We start from the raw sequence: 22,354 nt of genomic DNA on the forward strand, positions 1-22,354 counted from the left end.
CTGAGGAAGGCTTTCTTATCTCTCCTTGCTATTCTTTGGAACTCTTAGCACACAGTAAAATTAAAGGAGGAAAGAGAATGGACAGAAGAAGAATCCCAGTTTAAACCCTCTACAGAAAAAAACTCACCCTTTTTCTTTGTAGAACACTAGCCAGTTTTTGTGTGAAAACTCTTTACACATTTTGTAAGTTTCCTAAAGACAAGAAAAAACAAAATATTCACATTAACTGTGTTGGATGCAGTCACGTCTCTTCAGCTGCTTTTCCTTAAATAAAGTTGTTCAATATGTAAAACATATAATTTTCTGAGAAGCTACCCCTCTTCATCTGTTCCAAGACTCTTACGGTAACATGCATTAAAATGTATTTTAAAATTCACTGTGAACTATGTACTAAAACATTTTTAGGATAATATTTAAAAAAATAATGCCAAATGCTGGTTAGAAATAAACATGCTATCTGGTGATGAACTGTGATGTTTGTACCACAGCATGAATACATAGGAAATGCTTTGTTTCTTCGATTTGGATCTATTTATGACATTTAAAATCTCTCTTTTTATCATGGCATTTTAAGACCTATAAGCATGCTATGTTGTCCAGGGCAGAGGGTAAGTCTTGTTTTATATCCATTACCTTTTTCTGAATGGCAGAATAGACTCCCTGGGGTTGGCCAAAATGTTTAATTACTAGTTTATTAAGCTAAAATATTTATTTATCTTGTAAATACAACCAGATGTTACACTCATAGGTTCATTACATAAATCCAAAACATAAACACAGAACTGGAAAGCAGGTAAAGTGTCTGCATGATTAGGGATTTGTTATGAATATCACACTCAAATGGCTCATGATGTCCTATGACTATTCATTCAAATGTTCCTGTGATGGATCCAAAGAGAACACTGGTACTTACTTATACGTGTATCTATGTCTACCTACTTGTATCATATTAAAATTCACAAGTCGCCTAATAAGAATTCTTTTGTGCATTATAGCAAACAAAAGGTGCCGCAAGGGAGGGGCAGGCATGCATGTTTACAGTGAGAAAGCTACAGAAAATCCTTGGCAATTTACTGGGCAGGCTGGGTATTCCTTACAGCTTCCTCCTTGTTCCACCAGGAAGTTTTCTTCATTGTAAATTCTTCTGAAGGTAGGATGAGACGGTGAAGGGCTTGGCTAGCAGGATCCAGCAACAGGATGACATTGCTCTGGAAATAAAGAGAATAGCTTTTTTTTTTTTTTAAAAAGCAGCAGTCTCTTGGCAGCCTGGAAATAAAGGGTATTTAGTGATAAATAAACCAAAGGTAAGATGACAATACTGAAATATTTAAACGACTCCATAAAAACACTAAGTGATTTTAAAGACTTCCATGGTTTAATGAGGATATTTTTAATTATGTAAGGCAGACTTTCTTCTTTGACGATTTAATCTTAAAACCATCCCCTTGTAAACATAGGCTAGGTTTAACCATGACTCTGCTTTGTTATGTATTAAGGAGGAAATTAAGACATTTGATCATTTTTAAAAGTCTGTTTACTTTTATCAAAATTACACTTAAAGAATGTGCAGTTAAACCAACACAACATTGTGAAGCAATTATCTTCCAATTAAAAAATTTTTAAGTGATTTACAAAAAAAAAAAAGCATGTTGAAAAACTCTTTTACACTATGCATTCAATTGTCTGATGATGAGAGGGGCTATGCTATTAGTTGTGTGGCCTGAGGAATCATGGTGCTGGAGAAGACTCTTGAGAGTCCTTTGGACAGCAAGGAGAACAAACTAGTCAATCCTAAAGGAAATCAACCTTGAATATTTTTTGGAAGGACTGATATTGAAGCTGAAGCTCCAATACTTTGGCTACCTGATGCGAAGTCTCATTGGAAAAGACCCTGATGCTGGGAAAGACTGAAGTCAGGAGGAGAAGGGGACAATGGAGGATGAGATGGCTGGACGGATCATCGACTCAGTGGACATGTGTCTGAGCAAACTCGGGGAGACAGTGAAGGACCGGGAAGCCTGATGTGCTGCAGTCCATGGGATCATGAAGAGTCAGACACAACTTAGCAACTGAACAACACCACACTGTGCATAATTGAATCTTATTTATTCTTTTCACAAATGCAGGTTTAACTCAGAAAATATGTACATGATATAAAGATGGATTAGCAAGAAAATATCAAGGACCCCAAGAACCAAGCTGGGAATGAGTATTTTTTCATCTCGTCATTCACTGAGCTTGGGAACTTTCACAGCTCCTGCTGTGCTAACATACTGACAAGAGATCGCTCCAGCAGCATTCATCACAGTTATGCAAATGAAGTAATAATCTCTCAGAAATTAGGAAGAGTTTTTCAAGAAAAAAAAAACTAAAAAAAAATTAACCTTAGACATTAAAACAAGTGAATAGAAACACATGAACTAAGAACTTAAAATTTACAAAGCCAGAAAAGGTTGAATATTTTAAAGCAATGTAAAGAAGTTGGGTTTTCAGTTAAAATCTAAAGACATTTGAAGGTTAGACTAACAGGTTTACAAAAAGGCACCAGCAAATTGTTTGTCAAGCCTCATTGTTAAGTAATTGCCTTTTTTCTCTCTCTTATTTTGGTTTATTTTGTTTTGTCTTATTAAAATCTGGGGCTCCTTCAGTTCCTAACCCTTATGAACTTTTCATTTAAAGAACTTTCTTTGGGGAAAATAAAATCACAAAGCATCCAGAGAATTACTATATATTTTGTAAAATATATACAAAATATGAAAAGTCTGCTCATTTCTTTCATAACATTTATTTGTTGTTGTTGTTCAATCACTATGTCCGACTTTTGCAACCCCATGGACTGCAGCACACCAGGCCTTCCTGTCCTCTGCTATCTCTGGGAGTTTCCCCAAACTCGTGTCCATTGAGTCAGTGATGCCATCCAATTTATATTTAAAGAAGAAAGAAGAATACAAGGATGAATAATCATTACCTTTGCCCTTTATCACATAATCTAATTACAGAGGAAATAAAAGGAAATGTAAATAACGATTCACTTGCAAAATCTGAGACGTCATAGTGTGCTTTCAATTTATTTTACTAGCGAATTTTACTGAAGTGCTCAAGAATTAAAGTAGTAGTTATACTGAAGTTTCCTTTATTCCATATACTTCAAATATTGGCTATATTAAAAAAATTCTAAGCAAGCTGACACAGCTTAAAGTTTTCCTTATAAAGACACTTAGAATGCATCATTCTGTATAATGCAATTCTCCATTACAGATGTGTGTTACCATGGAACTCTGCTCAATGTTACATGGTACCCTGGATGGGAGAGGGGTTTGGGGGAGAAAGGATACATGTGTATGTATGGCTGAGTCCCTTCACTGTTCACCTGAAACCATCACAACGTTGTTTGTTAATCAACTATACCCTAATACAAAATAAAAAGCTTATTTTTTAAAAAAAAAGAATGTACATTAGTAATATTCTTTTTTAAAATCAATATATCATATAAGAAGCACCATTCCTGGCATTTGAAAGTTTGAATATGATAAAAATCTCAAGGAAAATCCTTAAAGTTTTCCTTAAGAAGTTGTACTAATAAGTTAAAATTTTTTAGTCTCTATTCTAGATTAAATCTTTTTTTGAGATAGTATTTTTTAAAGAAGAAAATCTCTCTTATGATAAATATGTACAACATTAGCACAAATCACTAGCACTTAAGCAATTTGGATAATATTAACTTTTATAAGCAACAGAAAGTCCTAAAAATAATGTTTGATCCCAAATATGATTAAGTAGAAGAATAAGTAGATGATTAAACAGATATGGTTACGCACAAAAATGAGTACAGTTTTGCATTTTTCTTCCTTTTTAGGGTCTAGTACTTCCGAAGTGAACTGAAAAACTAGATCTTTCTAAGTAACAGAAAACATATCTTTATATGTGTATGTATACATACATATGTTTCCAGCCACCTCTGTATTTAGAATTGGTTCTAGAAGCAACTGAAGCAGCATGAAGGAGTTCTGCTGCTCCATCCTTTTAGATGTTAATGGTTTCCTTCTGTAAATGACTAATGATATATTCTGTCTGAGTTTAAAAATAGAATTTTGCGTCACACATGAGTACATGTAACTGTGGTTTTGGCACTCCTTCCAGGGGGGCAGGGAGGAGAAGCGAGTGAGCAATTTTATTATGTTTGTATTTGACTGGGAGAAAAGTAACCTCTGGATGACCTCCATGTCCTAAAGTCTGAAATTGTAAACTCTGTACAGATTAATAAGTAATCTCATGGTGGGGTGGGGTAGTGGGGAGGGAGGAGGCTTTATTTTTAGGCACGGCAAAGTTTCCCTGTCCTCACTTAAGAGTTTATTTTAGCAAGGAATTTTTGAACAACTTAAACTAACCAGCGAAATGCATCCGTTGCCAAGCTCTGTAAAGACAAGGAACAGATGAATTAATGGAAGTACTTCTTTACAATATTTCAGCCCCCTTTTCGGCTAGGGCAGAATGGGGGAGAAGGAACTGAAGGCAGCACACTCATTCTTTCATTAGATTAGAATTATTTATCCTTTGTTAAATTTTACAGTTACATGCTGTTCATTTGGAATTAAGGAGGGCTTCTGAACTGAACTGAACTGAACTGAACTGAATATTCTAGTGGGAACATAATATAAAACAGAGGACAGGTAGAAATCCTGGTAAGCCATGCGAGTCTGCTCAGGGCATCGAGGTAACCCGGAGAATCGCTGAAACCGGTCAACGGGGAAAGCCAGGTAGCCTGCAAGAATGCCAGGAGGGGAACTGTGGGTTTATACAAAAAACACACTGTCTTCGATGAAAGTCATTATACATGAGCAGGAGACTGATGCACAATGTTGCCAAATAACTGGCTCTTTTGAGAAGACAAACTACTTCCTGAGGACCTGATAATCTCATACTTTTAGAATTGGTATCTGCAAATTTGACAGTTTGCCTGACAGTTGAAAATATGGCAAGATTTTTTGAAAAAAATACTCCAAAATCAGATTTCTATTTAAATTTCATTGGCTCACTTAATCAAAAATCACCAAGATATCATGTGCTTTATATGAGAGTTTCCTCTGGCTGTAGAAATCAATTCAGTGGCATTGATATTTTGTTGGAACTCTACAAAGTAAAACCCTTTCCAGTGGGATGGACACAAGCTTTTCTAAGCAAGTGCTGGACATTTGTATATTCTGCTTCTAGGAGAAAGCAAAGTGAAAAAAATTGTGAAAACCAGAAAAAAAACTGATTAACTCAGAATTTATGATAATTGTTGAGTCCTGCCCCAAGGCCACACGTGCAAGACCTTGCACCAAGGCCACAGAAGCAGAGCCCAGAACCAAGGACACCTCCGAAGCTGACTGAGCCCCTTTGTAACTGTTGCTAAAAGCTCCTGTCACCACTGACAAGCTTCCTGACTCCCAATCAGGCAAAGATGCCTACTCCAGTAAGCACCCTATAGCGCCCCAAGCAATCACCTATGGTCAGCGGTCCAGGAGGAATTTTCTTTGTCCTGAGGCTATAAAAACTGGTTGTTAACCCACGAAAACTGACTCTCTCTGGTCTGTCAGGAGGCCAGCCCCCTGCACTTGCAGCACCCACATTACGTCTGCTTGTTGTCCTTAACAAACTCACTCCTTCTGAAGTGCTCTGTGTCTGGAAATTCTCTTCCAGCCTGTGCTTGGACTGCCTCAACAGTAATTACTTAGGCAAAGCCTAAAGCTGAAGGTGACTTACTTAACTTGGTGAAACACTGATATGTTATTCAAGATATATATATATATATATTTTTTTATTCTTGATTAGAAACAGCCTAAAAGCACTGTTCTGGGTAATGCTTTATAGTACCTTAAAATACTTAACGAGTAAAAACATTGCACTTTTTCAATATTTTCCCATGATGAATAACTTAAAAAATTTTCAGACTACTTGCCCCCACCTTTCTGCAGTGAGTGGACAAAACTTAATTTAATTCTGGTGGAGTCAATCCAATTTGGCTTGAACTTCTGTTCTTCTATGTGTTTACTGGGCACGTTATTTAAACTCCGTGAGCCTCAGTTTCCTCACGTTTAAATATTGCTAAAACTACGCCACTGAGCCTATGGAAGAATAACGTGGAATAACGTATGTAGTCTTTTCCTTGACACGTTGTCAGCATTTAATCATTGATCTTCCTCCTTGAGATGGTCATCACTTGGCTTCTGAAATGCCACACCCTGGTTTGTGCATCTCTACCACTGGATGCTCATCTTCAGTTCCCCTTAGTCGATTGATTCCTCCTTCTTTCCCCGATTTCTTCATATTTCATTGCTCCAGGGCTTAGAGCTGAGACTTCTCTTTTCTACCCACATTCCATTCCCTTAGTCATCGCTTTCAGTTTCATGATTTAAATAACATTTATACTCCAGTGACTTCCCAATTTATGCTTCCTGTTCTCCATTTAACAGCAGAATCATCTACTTGGCTTTGTTGAACCACACATCTAATCTTTCCTCCCAAATCAATGCCTTCCCCATCTCAGTTCATGGCAGGTCTACCCTTTTCGTTGCTCAAGCCTTAAATCTTAAAGTTGACCTTAGTTCCTGCTCTGTCACTTCATGTATCTGATCTGAAAGGAAATCCTGTTAGTTGCACCTTGAGGATATATACATCGTTACTGATGACTTCCAAACTTGGGTGATCTCTTGCTTGGATCATTGTAAAAATCTCTTAATTAGTTTCCTTCCTTCTGCCTTCGTACCTGTAGACTATTCACCGCAGAGGAGCTAGAGAAATCCCTAGGGATTTAGAAATCCCTAAAATATATGTCGGATCTAGCTGCTCCTCTGCTTGAAGCCCTCTAAGACCTCCTTCCCCTCTCCTCACACGCAGCGCAGAACCGCAGAATGATTCATAAGGCTCTGCACCTCTGCCTCCCCACCCTCCACCATGGCCCTGCCCCAACTCACCGGGGGGCCTCTTTGGCCTCGCCTCTTTATACTCTGGCCTTCATTCAATCTTCCCCACCACACTTCTTTCAAGATCCAAAGGCATATTCCAGCCTCTGGGTCTTTGAATTTATAATTCCCTTTCCATAGGAACTCTCTGCTTCCCAATATCTCTTTTCTCCCTCAACGCTATCAAATCCACTTACATATCACTTTCTCAAGTCAGGCGATCCCTGCCCTGCCCTGCTTTAAATGGCAGTCTTCCTTCTATTTTACTCTCCCTTGTTTCTCATCGTCTAATTTAAGTTGTAACTATTTATTGTGCTTATTGTCTATCTTTCTGCACCAGAATACAAGCTTCTCGGAACAAGGACTTTTGTTTTGTTTATGGAAGTATCCCTAAGAGTAGGCACATGATACTTACTTGATGAATGAATAATATGCTTAGTGTACTATTTGGTGAGCTTCCCTGGTGGCTCAGTGGTAAAGAATCTGCCTGCATTGCAGGAGACACAGGAGACGTGGGTTCTATCCCTGGGGTGGGAAGATTCCGTGGGTTGGGAAGAAGGAAATGGCAACCCACTCCAGTATTCTTTTCTGGAGAATCCCATGGATAAGGAACCTGGAGGGCTACAGTCCACAGGGTCACAAAGAGTCAGAAACAACTAAAATGACTGAACACACACACACACACACACACACACACAATTTGGTAGCTACCAGGTGGGTGACAGGCCTATAAAAACATTGTGCTCCTTTCTATTGGATAGCATAGATTAACTTTGTTGTTGTTTAGTCACTAAGTTGTGTCCTTTTTGGCATGATGAATGCCCTTTTTGACTTTACGAATGGGATTAGTGCCCTTACAAAAGACACATGGATGTGAGCCCTGCTACTTCTGCCATGAGAGGTCACAGGGTAAAGACAGCTATCTAGGAAGTAGGTTTTCACCAGATCCCGACCTTGCAGTCACCTTGATCTTGGACTTGCCAGGCTGCAGAACTGTGAGAAATGCATGCCTGCTGTTTATAAGCTACCTTGTCTATGGTACCTACATCACAGCAGCCCAAACAGCCTAAGAGAGCGGTCCCCGATCTTTCTGGCACCAGGGCCCAGTTTTGTGGAAGACAATTTTTTCATGGATGGGGGATGGGGCAGATGTCAGGATGATTCAAGCACGTTACATTTATTGTGCACTTTATGTCTATTATCATTACAGCAGCTCCACCTCAGATCATCAGGTATTAGATCCTGGAGGTTGGAGACCCCTGAACTAAGACAATTCCATTCAGTATAGTTACATAGCTGTCTCCACATAAAGAATGCCATTCGGGTTTCAGAGAAAGTGTCATCTCCTAAGGGGAGCTATCTTAGCACTCTTGAGTACTGTTCATTTTCCCAGCTCCTCCCATCCTACCCCCATCTTTCCCTAGGACGTTTTTTCTTATTGTTGTTTAGTCGCTAAATTGTGTCTGACTCTCTTGGGATCCCATGAACTGTACAGCAGTCATCACTGCTTGAAACTGGCATGTTTATTTGTTGGCTTCCTTGCTGTCTGTCTCCCCACAGAGAAGGCAAACTTCATAGCAATGAACCGCTGCGGCTGTTGCTCAGTCACTTCAGTCGTGTAGACTCTTGCGACCTCATGGACTGCAGTCCACCAGGCTCCTCTGTCCACGGCATTGTCTAGGCAAGAATACTGAAGCGGGTTGCCATGCCCTCCTCCAGGGGGCCTTTCCTACCCAGGGATTGAACCCCTATCTCTTACATCTCCTGCACTGCAGGCGGATTCTTTACTGCTGAGCCACCAAGAAAGCCCCCAACAATGAACTATCCAGCCTCAAATGTCATTAGTACTGAGGTTAGGAAACCCTCACTCAACATGTTTCAAAGAATAAAGCCCATGTTGAAGACCCCCAGAGAGGAAGGCGTTAGCCTGCCTTGTGGTACTGATAACATACAACTCCCAACTCCTTCCTGCAGCCCCTCTCCTCGGTCTTTATGAAAGCAAATACTTTTAGTGATAGGCTGGAAAACATTCTTGCCTGTCCCTCACGTAAGTCATTCGTGGTATAATGAGGCCACATCATTACCTGCTGCTCATGGAGAACCACTTGACCCTTTAGGGGATTTCCCAGCGGTGCCACCGTCACAAATGGGTGCCAGATTCCACTGGCCGTTCTTGGGAAGATGTCGAAAAGGTCCACAAAGTGGCCGCTTTTCCCAGTCATATTCATAAAGTATAAGGACACGGGATTGCATGCAACTACATAGAGAGTATTTTCCTCATTTTCTGAAATGACAAAAAAAAAAAAAAAGCAAAAAAACAAAACAGAGTTAATTCTATTCTGCAGTAGATTTTCTGCTTGGTCCAAAAAGGTCCAGTGAAAACTGAATCATAAGACAGCATACGATCAGAACTCAGCAGATGATCTGCGCATGGACTGGTCAATGAGCACTGAGAGAAGCAATCTCATACCTGCTGTTTTGGAGAAGGGAATGGCAACCTACTCCAGTATTCTTGCCTGGAGAATCCCATAGACAGAGGAGCCTGGTGGGATAGTCCATGGGATTGCAAAGAGTAGGACACAACTGAGCGACTAACACTTTCTTCTTTCTAAGTGTATTAATAGATGGGACCATGCCTCTATACTCCAGGAAGTATCTATTTGTTCCCCAAATAATTCCATAACATTCCACAGCAACACCATTACATATTTAACACTCCTCAATGTCAGGAAATTCTTCCTTCTATGAAAGTATTTTGTGCTTCAATAAAAGTCTGTTTCCTCTTATTTAATTATTGGCTCAGATGGATAACAGCTGGTCAACATCTTCCGTCTGCTAATCTGCTATTTCCCAGTTTAGTAGATCTTCAGGCTTTTCAAGTAAATAAGTATTTCCATTTTTTGATTCTTAGCTTTATGGATCTTATTTTCCAAATTACCTTTTTTCATATTTGTGTATTTTTATTATTACAAAACCTGTCTTCAATCAAGTACTTGACTAGGCCCCTTTTCTGAATTCTATTTCAGTGCTTCTTCAACTTTCAAGTGTGTGTGAATCACCTGGGGATCTAATGAAAGTGCAGATTCTGACTGAGGGGCTCTGGGGTGGGGTTTCACTCTGCCTTTCCAATGAGCTCCCAGGAAATGTCCCTGCTCTAGGCTTGAGGCAGGGGCTCTGGGGTGGGGTTTCACTCTGCCTTTCCAATGAGCTCCCAGGAAATGACCCTGCTCTAGGCTTGAGGCAGGGGCTTTGGGTGGGGTTTCACTCTGCTTTTCCAGTGAGAACCCAGGAAATGTCACTGCTCTAGGCTTGAGGGCATCCCTTTGAGTAGCCAGGTTCTAGACTGTTAACCATAATCTCTATTTCCGGGCACCCTAAAGCAAGGGATTAAGCTGCTTCTGTATAATAATCACTATTAATATCACTCATCATCCAGGTATCTATTGACAAGTGGTCATATTTTCTGAACCCCAAACTAAGGTATAAGCTATGATAATGAGATATGCGGGACTATGTTGGAAATTTCAGGAAAAAAAATATAATGCATGTATGTGTGTATGTAACGTGTACATATAAAGACCAAATATATATAAAGATAAACTAAACAGATAAGCTAACATGATAAGAAACACAAGTCAGCAGAAGATCAGAGAAAGGCATTATTTAGGAGACACTGTGAACTATGTATGTAGTACAGTTCCAAATATCAGAATCACATAACTTATAATTTAAGAATGTTTTTAATGTGTCTATCAGCACAAATAAATTCAATTCAATATTTATTGAGCAACTTTGTATACAGCATAGGGAATTAGGAAATATAATAAAAGTATTAATAGAAATATACTTCATAAACATCAATTGTCCTCTCTTATTACAGTATTAAGTACTGTTTGGCCTGTGGCTCAAACATATCTATCTATCTAACTAACTGATTCTAAGAGACCCAAGAAAATCTTTTCTCTCCCAAATACAAAATAGGCAAAAACACAAAGAGATTAAAAAAAACAACACGAAGGCCCAGTTTGCAAATGTGGACAGTACTGAAACAGAGGGTTAAATTATGTGAGGGACAGCAAATGCGCTTCACTTTTAAGGACCAGTTCTGACCAGCTGGCCGTGGCTGCCTGGAATGCTGTATTGAGAAGAACTGTGAGACTGTGACAAGGTTTAACGACCCCTGTCACAGACATGAGGCAGAGGTTCACAGCATACTTATTTACAATCTCTAAAAATGAGACAAGAGCCAAAGTTCAAACTTTATCAGTAAGATCTATACGTATTCTCTACTCATGTACGTTCTGTGGATGTTTGTCCCCAACTTTAGCTATGTTGAGTAAAAATATGTGCTTCTAAAATGTACAGGGTTTTTGTTGGTTAAATTATGTGAGGGATTGGTGTTGCTATTAAGACATTTTCCGTTCAGTTCAGTTCAGTCGCTCAGTCGTGTCCAACTTTTTGCAACCCCATGGACTGCAGCACGCCAGGCCTCCCTGTTCCACCATCCACTCTCAGAGTTTACCCAAACTCATGTCAGTCAAGTTGGTGATGCCATCCAACCATCTCATCCTCTGTCGTCCCCTTCTCCTCCTGCCTTCAATCTTTCCCAGCATCAGGGTCTTTTCCAATGAGTCAGTTCTTTGCATCAAGTGGCCAAAGTATTAGAGTTTCAGCTTCAGCATCAGTCCTTCCAATGAACACCCAGGACTGATCTCCTTTAGGATGGACTGGTTGGATCTCTTTGCAGTCCAAGGGACTCTCAGGAGTCTTCTCCAACACCACAGTTCAAAAGCATCAATTCTTCGGTGCTCAGCTTTCTTCACAGTCCAACTCTCACATCCACACATGACTACTGGAAAAACCATGGCCTTGACTAGACGGACCTTTGTTAGCAAGGTAATGTCTCTGCTTTTTAATATGCTGTCTAGGTTGGTCATAACTTTCCTTCACAGGAGTAGCGTCTTTTAATTTCATGGCTGCAATCACCATCTGCAGTGGTTTTGAAGCCCCCCAAAATAAAGTCTGTCACTGTTTCCACTGTTTCCCCATCTATCTGCCATGAAGTGATGGGACCGGATGCCATGATCTTAAGTTTTCTGAATGTTGAGCTTTAAGCCAACTTTTTCACTGTCCTCTTTCACTTTCATCAAGAGGCTCTTTGGTTCCTCTTCACTTTCTACATTCATATTATTCTCTACATAACAGGGCTTCCCGGATGGCTCAGTCAGTAGAGAATCCACTTGCAGTGTAGGAGACTGGAGTTTGATCCCTGGGTAGGAAGATCCCTTGGAGAAGGAAATGGCAACCCATTCCAGTATTCTTGTCTAGAGAACTCCATGGACAGAGGAAACTGGCGGGTCACATATGATCATGGGGTCACAAAGAGTCAGACACAACTAAGTGACGAATAAACCCAACACACAGTGAATGTAAAATATCTTAATAGGAACACCAGTTTGTTACCAAGAAAAACCCTGTACATTTTAAAAGCACATATTTTTACTCAACACAGCTGATTTTAGGAACAAACATTGATAGAATGCACACAAACAAAAGCTTGCTTCCTAATTTTTGCCTGAATAATCTCCATTGTAGATAAGTTAGTGACTCTCTCCCTCCCCCCTGTCATCACTTCTGTTGATATCACCTTAGTAACTGCCATCAATTGAAAACTTCTGCCAAAAAGTACCCAGGACACCTGCATGAATCAGTAGGTAATGGCAACAGTTCAGACATGCAGATGCCAAAAATTCACATCCTTATTTGCCATTCTTTACAATGAGAGGTTTAATGACTGCAAATCCTCCAACCCTGCTTTCAGAATACATGTAATCATCAAACTGGAATCCCAGCCAAAAAAATCCAATGTTTTTCCTTTTTCTTCCCTCCTTCTATTTTTAGCATGAGCCCAGGGTGAGTTTAACTTTGTGCTACAATTGTAATGAGAAACAGACATGCATATAAACTCAGCCATGCTTATGTGGATTCCACAATAGTATTTTGTTAGGTTGTTATAGGAAATTAGATCTAAATTACATATAATTGCTATCCAATCCAAGAATGGCACAGTTACTGAGTCTAGCATAGACTTTTTGAAGTCTAAAGATTATTTTGATCCGGCTTTTAAAAAAATCAGTGCAGGAAGGAAAAATCAAAAGAATAAACTGGCATACCATGTGTTGTAGCGACATCACAGATTAAGTTAATGTCATCCAATGGTAACCTCCAGGAGCTACATTCTTCAGTAAAGGTTTGGGATCTTCCTTCATGTCTTTCTATTGGATACTCCTGTATGTGTATAAGTGCTGGACCCTATTTTAAAAAAAAAGTAGTTATCTGCAATGAGATATTTGGGTAGTTATAAAAATGTAGAAAAGCTAGAGTTCTTCCAAACTAAGATTTTCAATTCAAATACTCACTGTCTTGACATACCTCTTCTCATTTTATTGACTGGCATGATACTTATGACAATAATAATACCATATAGTTGCATTTATAAAGGCTTTCACATGTGCTATTGTATTTAATTTCTCATTTTCTTTTTATTAAGAAAATATATCAGATATAAAATCCTATAAGAGTTCTCATTACTTTAACTCTTTCCTAAACCAACTGCAAGTTTTGAACTCCAAGTATGGGGACCCAGAGCTGTCCAAACCAGGAGAATAACTTTTTAAATACATTTGATTTGCATGCCCTTACAGTCCTTAATTAATCAAAACTTTTTGGGTCAGATATTGACTATTGTGGCAGCCGGGGCTTCCCAGGTAGTGTAGTGGTAAAAGAATCCACCTGTCAATACAGGAGGTGCAGGAGACTTGGGTTCGATCCCTGGGTTAAGAAGATCCCTTGGAGTAGGAAGTGGCAAGACACTCCAGTATTCTTGCCAGGAAAATTCCATGGACAGAGGAGCCTGGTGGGCTATACAGTCCATGGGGTCACAAAGAGTCAGACACAATGGAGTGACTGAGCATGCACACATTCATGGGTGCTATTATTTCTTCTGTCTAGACTGTACCTGAGGAGCTAGATGACGAAATACTACATTCCTTGTACTCCTTTGCAGCAAGCATTCTGGATACAATTTAGCTTCTGCCAATTAAATGCGCTTGCATGAGATCTGTAAGGCAGATGAGCAGCAGAAGCTGTCCTCCTACAGTCAGTGCGGACAAGGAGAATCTGACAAATACGAGCAGTCAGGGTCTGTGCTCTACTACAAGGGCTGACAAACTGTAGCTCACGGGTCAAGTCTGATCCACTCCCTGACTGTGTCAATAAAGTTTTACTAGGATACAGTGTCACTAATTTGTTAATGTACTGCCTGAGGCTGCTTTTGTGCTACCATGGCAAAGTTGAGTAGCTGTGACAGAATCTGTATGGCCACCATGCCTAAAATATTTACTCGTGTGTGAGTGTGTGTGTGTCTGTGTGTCTGTGTGCTCAGTTGCTCAGTCATGTTCGATTCTTTGCAAGCTTATGGACTGTAGCCAGTCAGGCTCCTCTGTCCTTGGAATTTTCCAGGCAAGAATACTGGAGTGCGTTGCCATTTCCTGCTGTAGGGGGTCTTCCTGGAGCAGGGATCGAACCCGGGTCTCTAATGTCTTCTGCACTGGTAGGTGGGTTCTTTCCCACTGAGCCACCACTATCCAGCCCCTTACAGGAAAAGTTTGCTAGTCCGGTCTTACTGTACAGAAGCAAAAACACTGATCCTGAAACCAAAAGTCCAGTGGTGGCCCCTTGACTTCTGTCCCTCTTGTCCTTTCTACTGATTTTATAAGCAGCTAATTCCCCAGTCAAACCTAGCGGGATTGCTACTGCAACTAGTGATTGATATTTCTTTGCCTTTTTATCTTGAAAACAAACATAATGGAGTAACTGTCCGACCTGACTTTCCTGAAATACAGATTAGCTCTTAGGAATTCTACCAATCACTAGCCATTACCTATATCATGACCCTCAGAGGCCAGACTCGCTTGAGAATCATAGAAGAAGCTAAATCTATTCTGAAATAACATTAGAATAAATCATCTCTAAGATTGGATAGATTTTCCTCTGGGGAAGACACTGAAAAACAGATAACATTCAATATTCTAATGAAGAAATAATGATATCAACCTTAACGTCTATATGATGAGTTTCTGCTGGACACAGCAGTTTTTGCATTCCATTTCTTGACTGACCAATTGTCCAGTAGCCCATGAAGGTCTGCTCCGGCAGAGGCAACCTGTCAAAGATTAATTTGAAGAGTAAACATTTCTCCTTGTTTCCAAGTCACAGGAAAAAATAAGAACCATGCATTGAAAGTGTTTAGTCACTCAGTCATGTCCAACTCTTTATGAGCCTATGGACTGTAGCCTGCCAGACTCCTCTGTCCATGGAATTTTCCAAGCCAGAATACTGGAGTGGGTTGCCATGTATTACTGATCACATAAATAAATCTGAAGAATACTTTACTTCAAAGTGAGTTCTACTTCATTTTATTAAAAGATAGTCTTTAATAGGATGTTTAAAATATACCTGAAAAAGAAACGAATTCACATTTCAGAAACTCAGAAGGTAACGTCCTACTCTGTTTTTACCATAATGACAAATATAATTAACGTTTAAGTATTTTTTCCCTGAATTGGTAAATACTTAGTAATTTAACATCTAAATTCTTTTTAGAGTAATAGAAAGGACTTAGGGGAAAAATGGAGCAATTCATCAGTTTTTTTTTTCATTCTATTCTCTTAAATTTGAAATCAAATAATAAGTAGTACAGAATACTACTGGGATTTCCAGGTGGCTCAGTGGTAAAGAATCTGCCTGTCAATGCGGGAGATGTGAGTTTGATCCCTGGGTCAGGAAGATTCCCTGGAGAAGGAAACAGCAAACCACTACAGCACTCTTGCCTGGGAAATCCCATGGACAGAGGAGCCTGGTGGGCCCCAGACCACGGCATCACAAAGAGTCTGACACGACTCAGGGACTAAACACCACCACCAGAATTCTACAGGTCACATGTTTGTAAGTTGTACAGGGCAAATTTCATAGGACCTACTTTAGCACTTTAATCTTTTTTTTACTTTGAATGGACATAAAATACCTATGGAAACATTCACACAAACGTGCCACTTACTCCTGAGCACACCTATGCGTCCAGCACTCAAACATCACCAACACTCAGAAACTCCCTTGGACTATTTCAGTCATTACCCCTACCATGGGAGCTACTATGCTGACTTCTAATGGAATTATTCTATGTTTAGATTCCATTTTATCTAAAGGTACTTTTAAATAAAATAACTTGCAAAAACAAATATGGCAACGCTAAAGGACAAAACCACAGATAAATTTTTTTAGAATAAAGCCTTTACTTTTTAATCATACTAAATTTTTTGGAATCTTTACAAAAGAAACCATTAATTTGTCATTTAATTCATTATGAATTTCTTATTCCATGATAAGTGAAGACCAAAAATGATTCAGGGTTAAAAGTTCTTCAAAAGTAATGCATACTATGACTAAAAATTGAAATGAATGCTTGAAATAAGCTTCATGATCATTAAAAGAGTACATACTGATATTTAGAAAATCACTTTATTTTCAGTAAAAGAGTAAGTCTGACAAAACATCTCCATGTACTTAATAAGACCATGGAAAGCTTAGATTTTTTTTTGCATAGAATAGTGAAACCAAGTATTCTGGTGGAATATGACTTTTGTCCTTTGAAATGCTAATGTTTAACACCACAGGAAGGAAATCTAAAAGAAATTTACATTGAAATTCTTCTAAATCATAACATAAATCATCCAAAAGGGCATATATGCTTTGTATCTATCATTTAAAATACATTTTAAGTACGTGGACAATTATCCTGATTGGTCATCACTTATTTCCCTTTGAGTTAGGGGATTTACTATAACTGTTCTCTCTTAAGGTAATAAAACACATTCCCATGTCAAAAGGAAAGACCTTGTAGACTAGAATCTCTCTCTGCTTGTTTCGGGAATGAACAGTATTCACTGCCTTCAGCAGTTCACCAAAGGGGAATTAGATCTCTAAAAACAGCAGAAAACAAAGGAAGGAGATGCAGCTAATTTCTTTCTAGTGTAGATTTAGTGCCTTCGAGTGCTAATTCTTTTACTAACTAGCTCTGCAGACTTGTGGAAGAAAAGTTAGATAACTTCTCTGAGTGTTAATTTTTTCCTTTGTGAGATGAAGGCAATAATCTGTAAGATTCTGGTTTCTTCTAAGGACTCGGGGAGTCTCTGATGACCATTTTAGAGAGTGGAGAAGTATCAGTGGTAGATCTTGCCTAACCTTTGGTTCTGGAGTGAATATAAATAATCAGAATAAAATTATCTACACCTATCAATAGAAGGGGCTTCCCTGGTGGCTTAGCTGGTAAAGAACCCACCTACCAATGCAGGAGACACAGCAGACACAGGTTTGATCCCTGTGTTGGGAAGATCCCCTGGAGAAGGAAATGGCAACCCATTCCAGTATTCTTGCCTGGAAAATTCCATGGACAGAGGAGCCTGGTGGGCTACAGTCCATGGGGTCGCAAAGATGTGCCAGGCCATATCAGTAGAATAGGTGCCTGGTAGACAAAATTGCTTTTTAAAAGCTGATAAAAAGGAGTTCTACATCCACCCCAAATTGTCTCTTTGAAGACAACAGAAACAGTTACACATCTGGAAATCTAATCAGAGATGGAGTGTTGCTTAATAAAAATTATGCTCGGTTGATAGGTTGAAATAAAGCCTAAAAAACTGGTCTGATACATCCTTTAATAATCTCACAAAATATCATACAGATGCTAAAAACAAAATAAAACCAAAACCTTCATCCATTTGGGAAAAAAATAACTTTACTAGACTTCCAATTTTTACTGACAACCCCCAGGGAATATTCATGAAAGCTGCTTTGAACTTGCCAACGCACTCTAAGTAACGGTCATGGAAATTACAGACTGCCTGCTTCCATTTAAAAATAGCACTAGCTGTTTGGTTGGCAGAGTATGGGAAGGACCTTCAGGTACCTCATATAGAATCTGTTTTGAAATCAAGTAACAAGATGCTATTAGTGTTAACAATTGCAACTGAAAGTCACATATGCAGGGTGTTCTGAAGTTACCCAATCAAACTGATTCTATCTGCCTCTTAGTAATACCCGGAGGTGTTTCTAGACTTCCTGTGGGCTCTAGGGTGGCCAAATGAGGTAAACCAAAGCCCCTCATTTATTTCCCATTACTAAGTTTTCCCAATACATTGTGGAAAAATTTGACGGTTATTAACTCGGTCCCCTTCAATAAGTTTACAGCATGCATGCTAAGTCGCTTCAGTTGTGTCTGACTCTTTGCGACCCCATGGACTATACTCCGACAGACTCCTCTGTCCATGGGATTCTCCAGGCAAGAATACTGGAGTGGGTAGCCATTCTCTTCTTCAGGGGATCTTCCCGAGGGATAGAACCTGGTTCTCCCGCATTGTGGGCAGATTCTTTACCATCTGAGCCACCAGCAAAGTCCAATTAGGGGCAAGGGGAACTATAATTGAATGCATGAACAAGCTTTGGAATTTGAAATATATTCAACATTAATTTAAGGGTAACTCTAAACTAATAATCAGTTAGCAAACGGCCCTAAACCATTACTGAAATCTGTCATCCATCTCCAACCAGACTTAAGATGTTATATCTGATTTGACTGAAACAACTATGGTATTTTCCATAGTTTTAAGATCCTGTTACTTTTATTGTTTAACTTTGTTAAAGTCCTACCTGGAATGATATCTGGGTTTGATTTTAAGGGAGAAGACAATGAACTTAAGACTTATAAATAGTACTACTTTTTATTTTCAGTGTCATTCATGAATTTATGTTTTTTAAAACACTGAAGTACTTCAATTCATATGTTGTGATGTTTCTTAATCCCTTGTGGAAGTATTAATAAAGATCTGGAAGTAAAAGTTTTAACTAAAAAAGAAATGGTGACTTTCAAAATTATGACTCAGGTCAAATTGCAGCAGTTAGGCTAATTACAGAAAGGAAAAAATTTAAGCATGCATACATTTCATAACATGATACATATGGACACCAAAGTCTAGTTAGAGGGTCTGAATGACATACAAAAGATTTGTCTAAGATTGTTTCCATAAAGAGGTGAGCTGGGGTTTTAACAAGTATGTTCTGGCAAATTTCTGCTTTCTCTGAACATTTGCCAAAACTATTTCTGGAGTATGAAAGAAACACATGAAAAAGATTTGGATCTTTCTAGGGGCATTATGCAATTGGAAGTTGTTGACATACCTATTATCAACAATTCCTAAAACATTTCCTTACCACAAGAACTACTAATTTTCATGGGAATAATGGAACCCTTCAGGGTAGTTCCACCAACTCTCAAAAATTCACCAACTATTACCATCTTTGAGAAGAGAAAGAACAACTCCAATTTTAGAGGGCCTCGCTTGTTCCTAATGTTTTAAATCTAACCTTTGGCAAAAAGTAAGTAGGACTATCCAATTGAGTTTACTGGAACCTTTAACAGAATAACCCTGACAATTATTTCCACCTTTGGTTCTGACCCTTCCTCTCACTCCTCACTTGGGTGAAGTGAAGCGAAAGTCGCTCAGTCGTGTCCGACTCTCGAGACCCCATGGACCATATAGTCCATGGAATTCTCCAGGCCAGAATGCTGGAGCATATGCCTTAGTCGCTCAGTCGTGTCCGACTCTCGAGACCCCATGGACCATATAGTCCATGGAATTCTCCAGGCCAGAATGCTGGAGCATATGCCTTAGTTACTGTGACTTGCTACTTGCTGTTCTTCCACGTACTCTGCATCTTCATGCTTCCAGGAGGTTTTTACTTCAGGCCAGAACTCCTTTCTGCTATTGCCTCTTTTGATGAAATCTTTCTCATTCTTAAAGCCCAATTCAAATGTCACTCCCTCTTACATCCTTCTCCCACATTTCTTTCTGGGCAAAATGAATCTCTTGCCCAGGGTTCCATGGAAATTTGTACATGTGGAACTCTTAGAAACCCTTAGGATAGAGTTCTACAGTATCCGCAGTTTTCAAATTTAAGGCCTGATAGAGAGCATGGTCAGAAGTGAATCCATGAAGTCCCTTGCAAACATTTATCCTTTCTAAAATAAAAAGTCAACACTCTACATAATGAAAATAGAAACGCCACCTTAAACACTTTAAACTATTAATAATGGGTACTACTGCCCCCAGTGAGCCTCCCTTGTTTGCAAGAAACTTCTGAATTTCCCTCTCCTCAGTCTTGCATGTTGCTGGGAAATAAATTTTGCTTTGCTGCAAATGATGTGTACACGAATATTACATGTGTTTTTCCTTTCACTGTCTGGCTCTGCACTTAGACATTATGGTTTTCAGTTTACAACTTAGATTTGTGCACCTCTGCCACCAAGATCCTGCTGTGGTCACAGAAATGAAAAGCCATCTGGATGCATGAGATGAAAAAAAGACCTGGGGAAACTTGCCTTTCTTGGCTAACACTTCTCAGATAGCTCCCTCATATCCAGGTTGACACTGTGTAGAGTCAGCGCTGCTGCCCAGGGTCACTCCATGCTAAAGCAGATGTAGTCACCAAGCTCCACACATCTCTTCCTCCCTCTTCATAGGAGTTGTGAGACTACAGGTCTGGGGCTTGGGTTTCCTTTCCCTCAACTCTCTTCAAATTTCACTGCAAAAACTTCTTTTTTTCCTGCCATCTGCTTTACCAACCACATCTTAGTATTTTTAAATCTTAAACTCTTTCCTTTTCTAGTTATTCACATCAACAACGACTGGGGCTGAAACTCTCCCAGTTGGAAATTTTCCCAGAAAACAAACAAAAACCCCCAAACTACTATTATTTCCTACAAGAAGGACTCATAGGACGAGAAACCCTACTGTGAATGCAGCACTTTGAATATAACATTGCATAATAAGGCTGAGAGTTTACATGTTTCCTCAAGATTGCTAATTCATTGAAAGTAAGGCATACATCCTATTCGCTTGAATCTCTGCCACTTAGAATTCATCAATTCTGCTATGGAAACCTCTCACCCCATGCCCCTCTTTTTTATCCCCACGGCCACAGTGTAAGCTCTCACGGTTCATCACTGGAATCACTGCAGTTGTTTCCCAATAGGCAGCTCTTCCTGCTTTCAGTTTTCCTATCTTTAGAAAACTTAGAGGGGTCTTTCTAATTTATGAATCAGACCAGGTTACTCTCTGGCTTCAAATTCTTCTACGGTTCCCTCAACTCTCCTCTTTCAGTCTCACCATGCAGCATGCCCTGTAAAACTATCTCTGCTTGAAGCTCTTTCTTCTCCTTTATTTGCCAGAACACCTATTCGTCCTGTAAAGATTGACTCTGGTGACTGTCCTTGAATCTCCCCCTGGGGCAGAAGGCAGCAACCCTACCTCTTTGCTCGCTCTTGTCAGAACACAAGACACTCTTTACCTGAGTGCTTCCCCGATTATTATGGTCTCCTTGAAGGCAGATTCTGAGCCTTCTTCTCCTTTAGATTTTTGACTCCTCATTTAGTGTTTACCATGTAAATGTTCAATGGGTGTGTTTGTTTAGTCACTCAGTCCTATCTGACTCTCTGGGTCCCATGGACTGCAGCCTGCCAGGCTCCTCCATCCATGGAATTTTCCAGGCAAGAATACTGGAGCAGGTTTGCCATTTCCTATTCCAGGGGATCTTCCTGACCCAGGGATTGAACCGAAGTCTCTTGTGTCTCCTGTACTGGCAGTCCACAGGGTTGCAAAGAATTGGACACAACTAAGCGACCAACACAGCATATTCAAAAGCAGAGACATTACTTTGCCGACTAAGGTCTGTCTAGTCAAGGCTATGGTTTTCCCAGTGGTCATGTATGGATTTGAGAGTTGGACTGTGAAGAAAGCTTGAGCACTGAAGAACTGATGCTTTTGAACTGTGGTGTTGGAGAAGACTCTTGAGAGTCCCTTGGACTGCAAGGAGATCCAACCAGTCCATTCTGAAGGAGATCAGCCCTGGGATTTCTTTGGAAGGAATGACGTTAAAGCTGAAACTCCAGTACTTTGGCCACCTCATGCGAAGAGTTGACTCATTGGAAAAGACTCTGATGCTGGGAGGGATTGGGGGCATGAGGAGAAGGGGACAACAGAGGATGAGATGGCTGGATGGCATCACCGACTCGATGGACGTGAGTCTGAGTGAACTCCAGGAGTTGGTGATGGACAGGGAGGCCTGGCGTGCTGAGATTCATGGGGTCGCAGAGTCGGACACGACTGAGCGACTGAACTGAACTGAACTGAAGCGACCAACATTTTCACTTTTCAAATGTGCAATCGTGTTTGCTAAATGAACGAATGCGTGCATGTTGCATGCTAAGTCGCTTTAGTCGGGTCTGGCTTTTTGCCACT

General features: G+C 39.8%; 1 protein-coding gene across 1 annotated transcript in view; it reads right to left on the reverse strand.

The window, feature by feature from the left end:
- The window catches only part of VWA8 (von Willebrand factor A domain containing 8), a 382,159-nt gene that overhangs the window by 148,562 nt on the left and 211,243 nt on the right, over positions 1-22,354 (reverse strand). Inside the window, exons 27-31 of the mRNA XM_068984307.1 lie at positions 15,060-15,168; positions 13,118-13,256; positions 9,029-9,228; positions 1,098-1,208; positions 128-192 (exon numbers count right to left, since the gene is read on the reverse strand). Of these exons, the coding sequence (XP_068840408.1) occupies positions 128-192; positions 1,098-1,208; positions 9,029-9,228; positions 13,118-13,256; positions 15,060-15,168 (624 nt within the window). The remainder of the gene's footprint in view (positions 1-127; positions 193-1,097; positions 1,209-9,028; positions 9,229-13,117; positions 13,257-15,059; positions 15,169-22,354) is intronic.

Source organism: Capricornis sumatraensis, chromosome 12, assembly GCF_032405125.1.
Source record: "Capricornis sumatraensis isolate serow.1 chromosome 12, serow.2, whole genome shotgun sequence".
Taxonomy (NCBI): domain Eukaryota; kingdom Metazoa; phylum Chordata; class Mammalia; order Artiodactyla; family Bovidae; genus Capricornis; species Capricornis sumatraensis.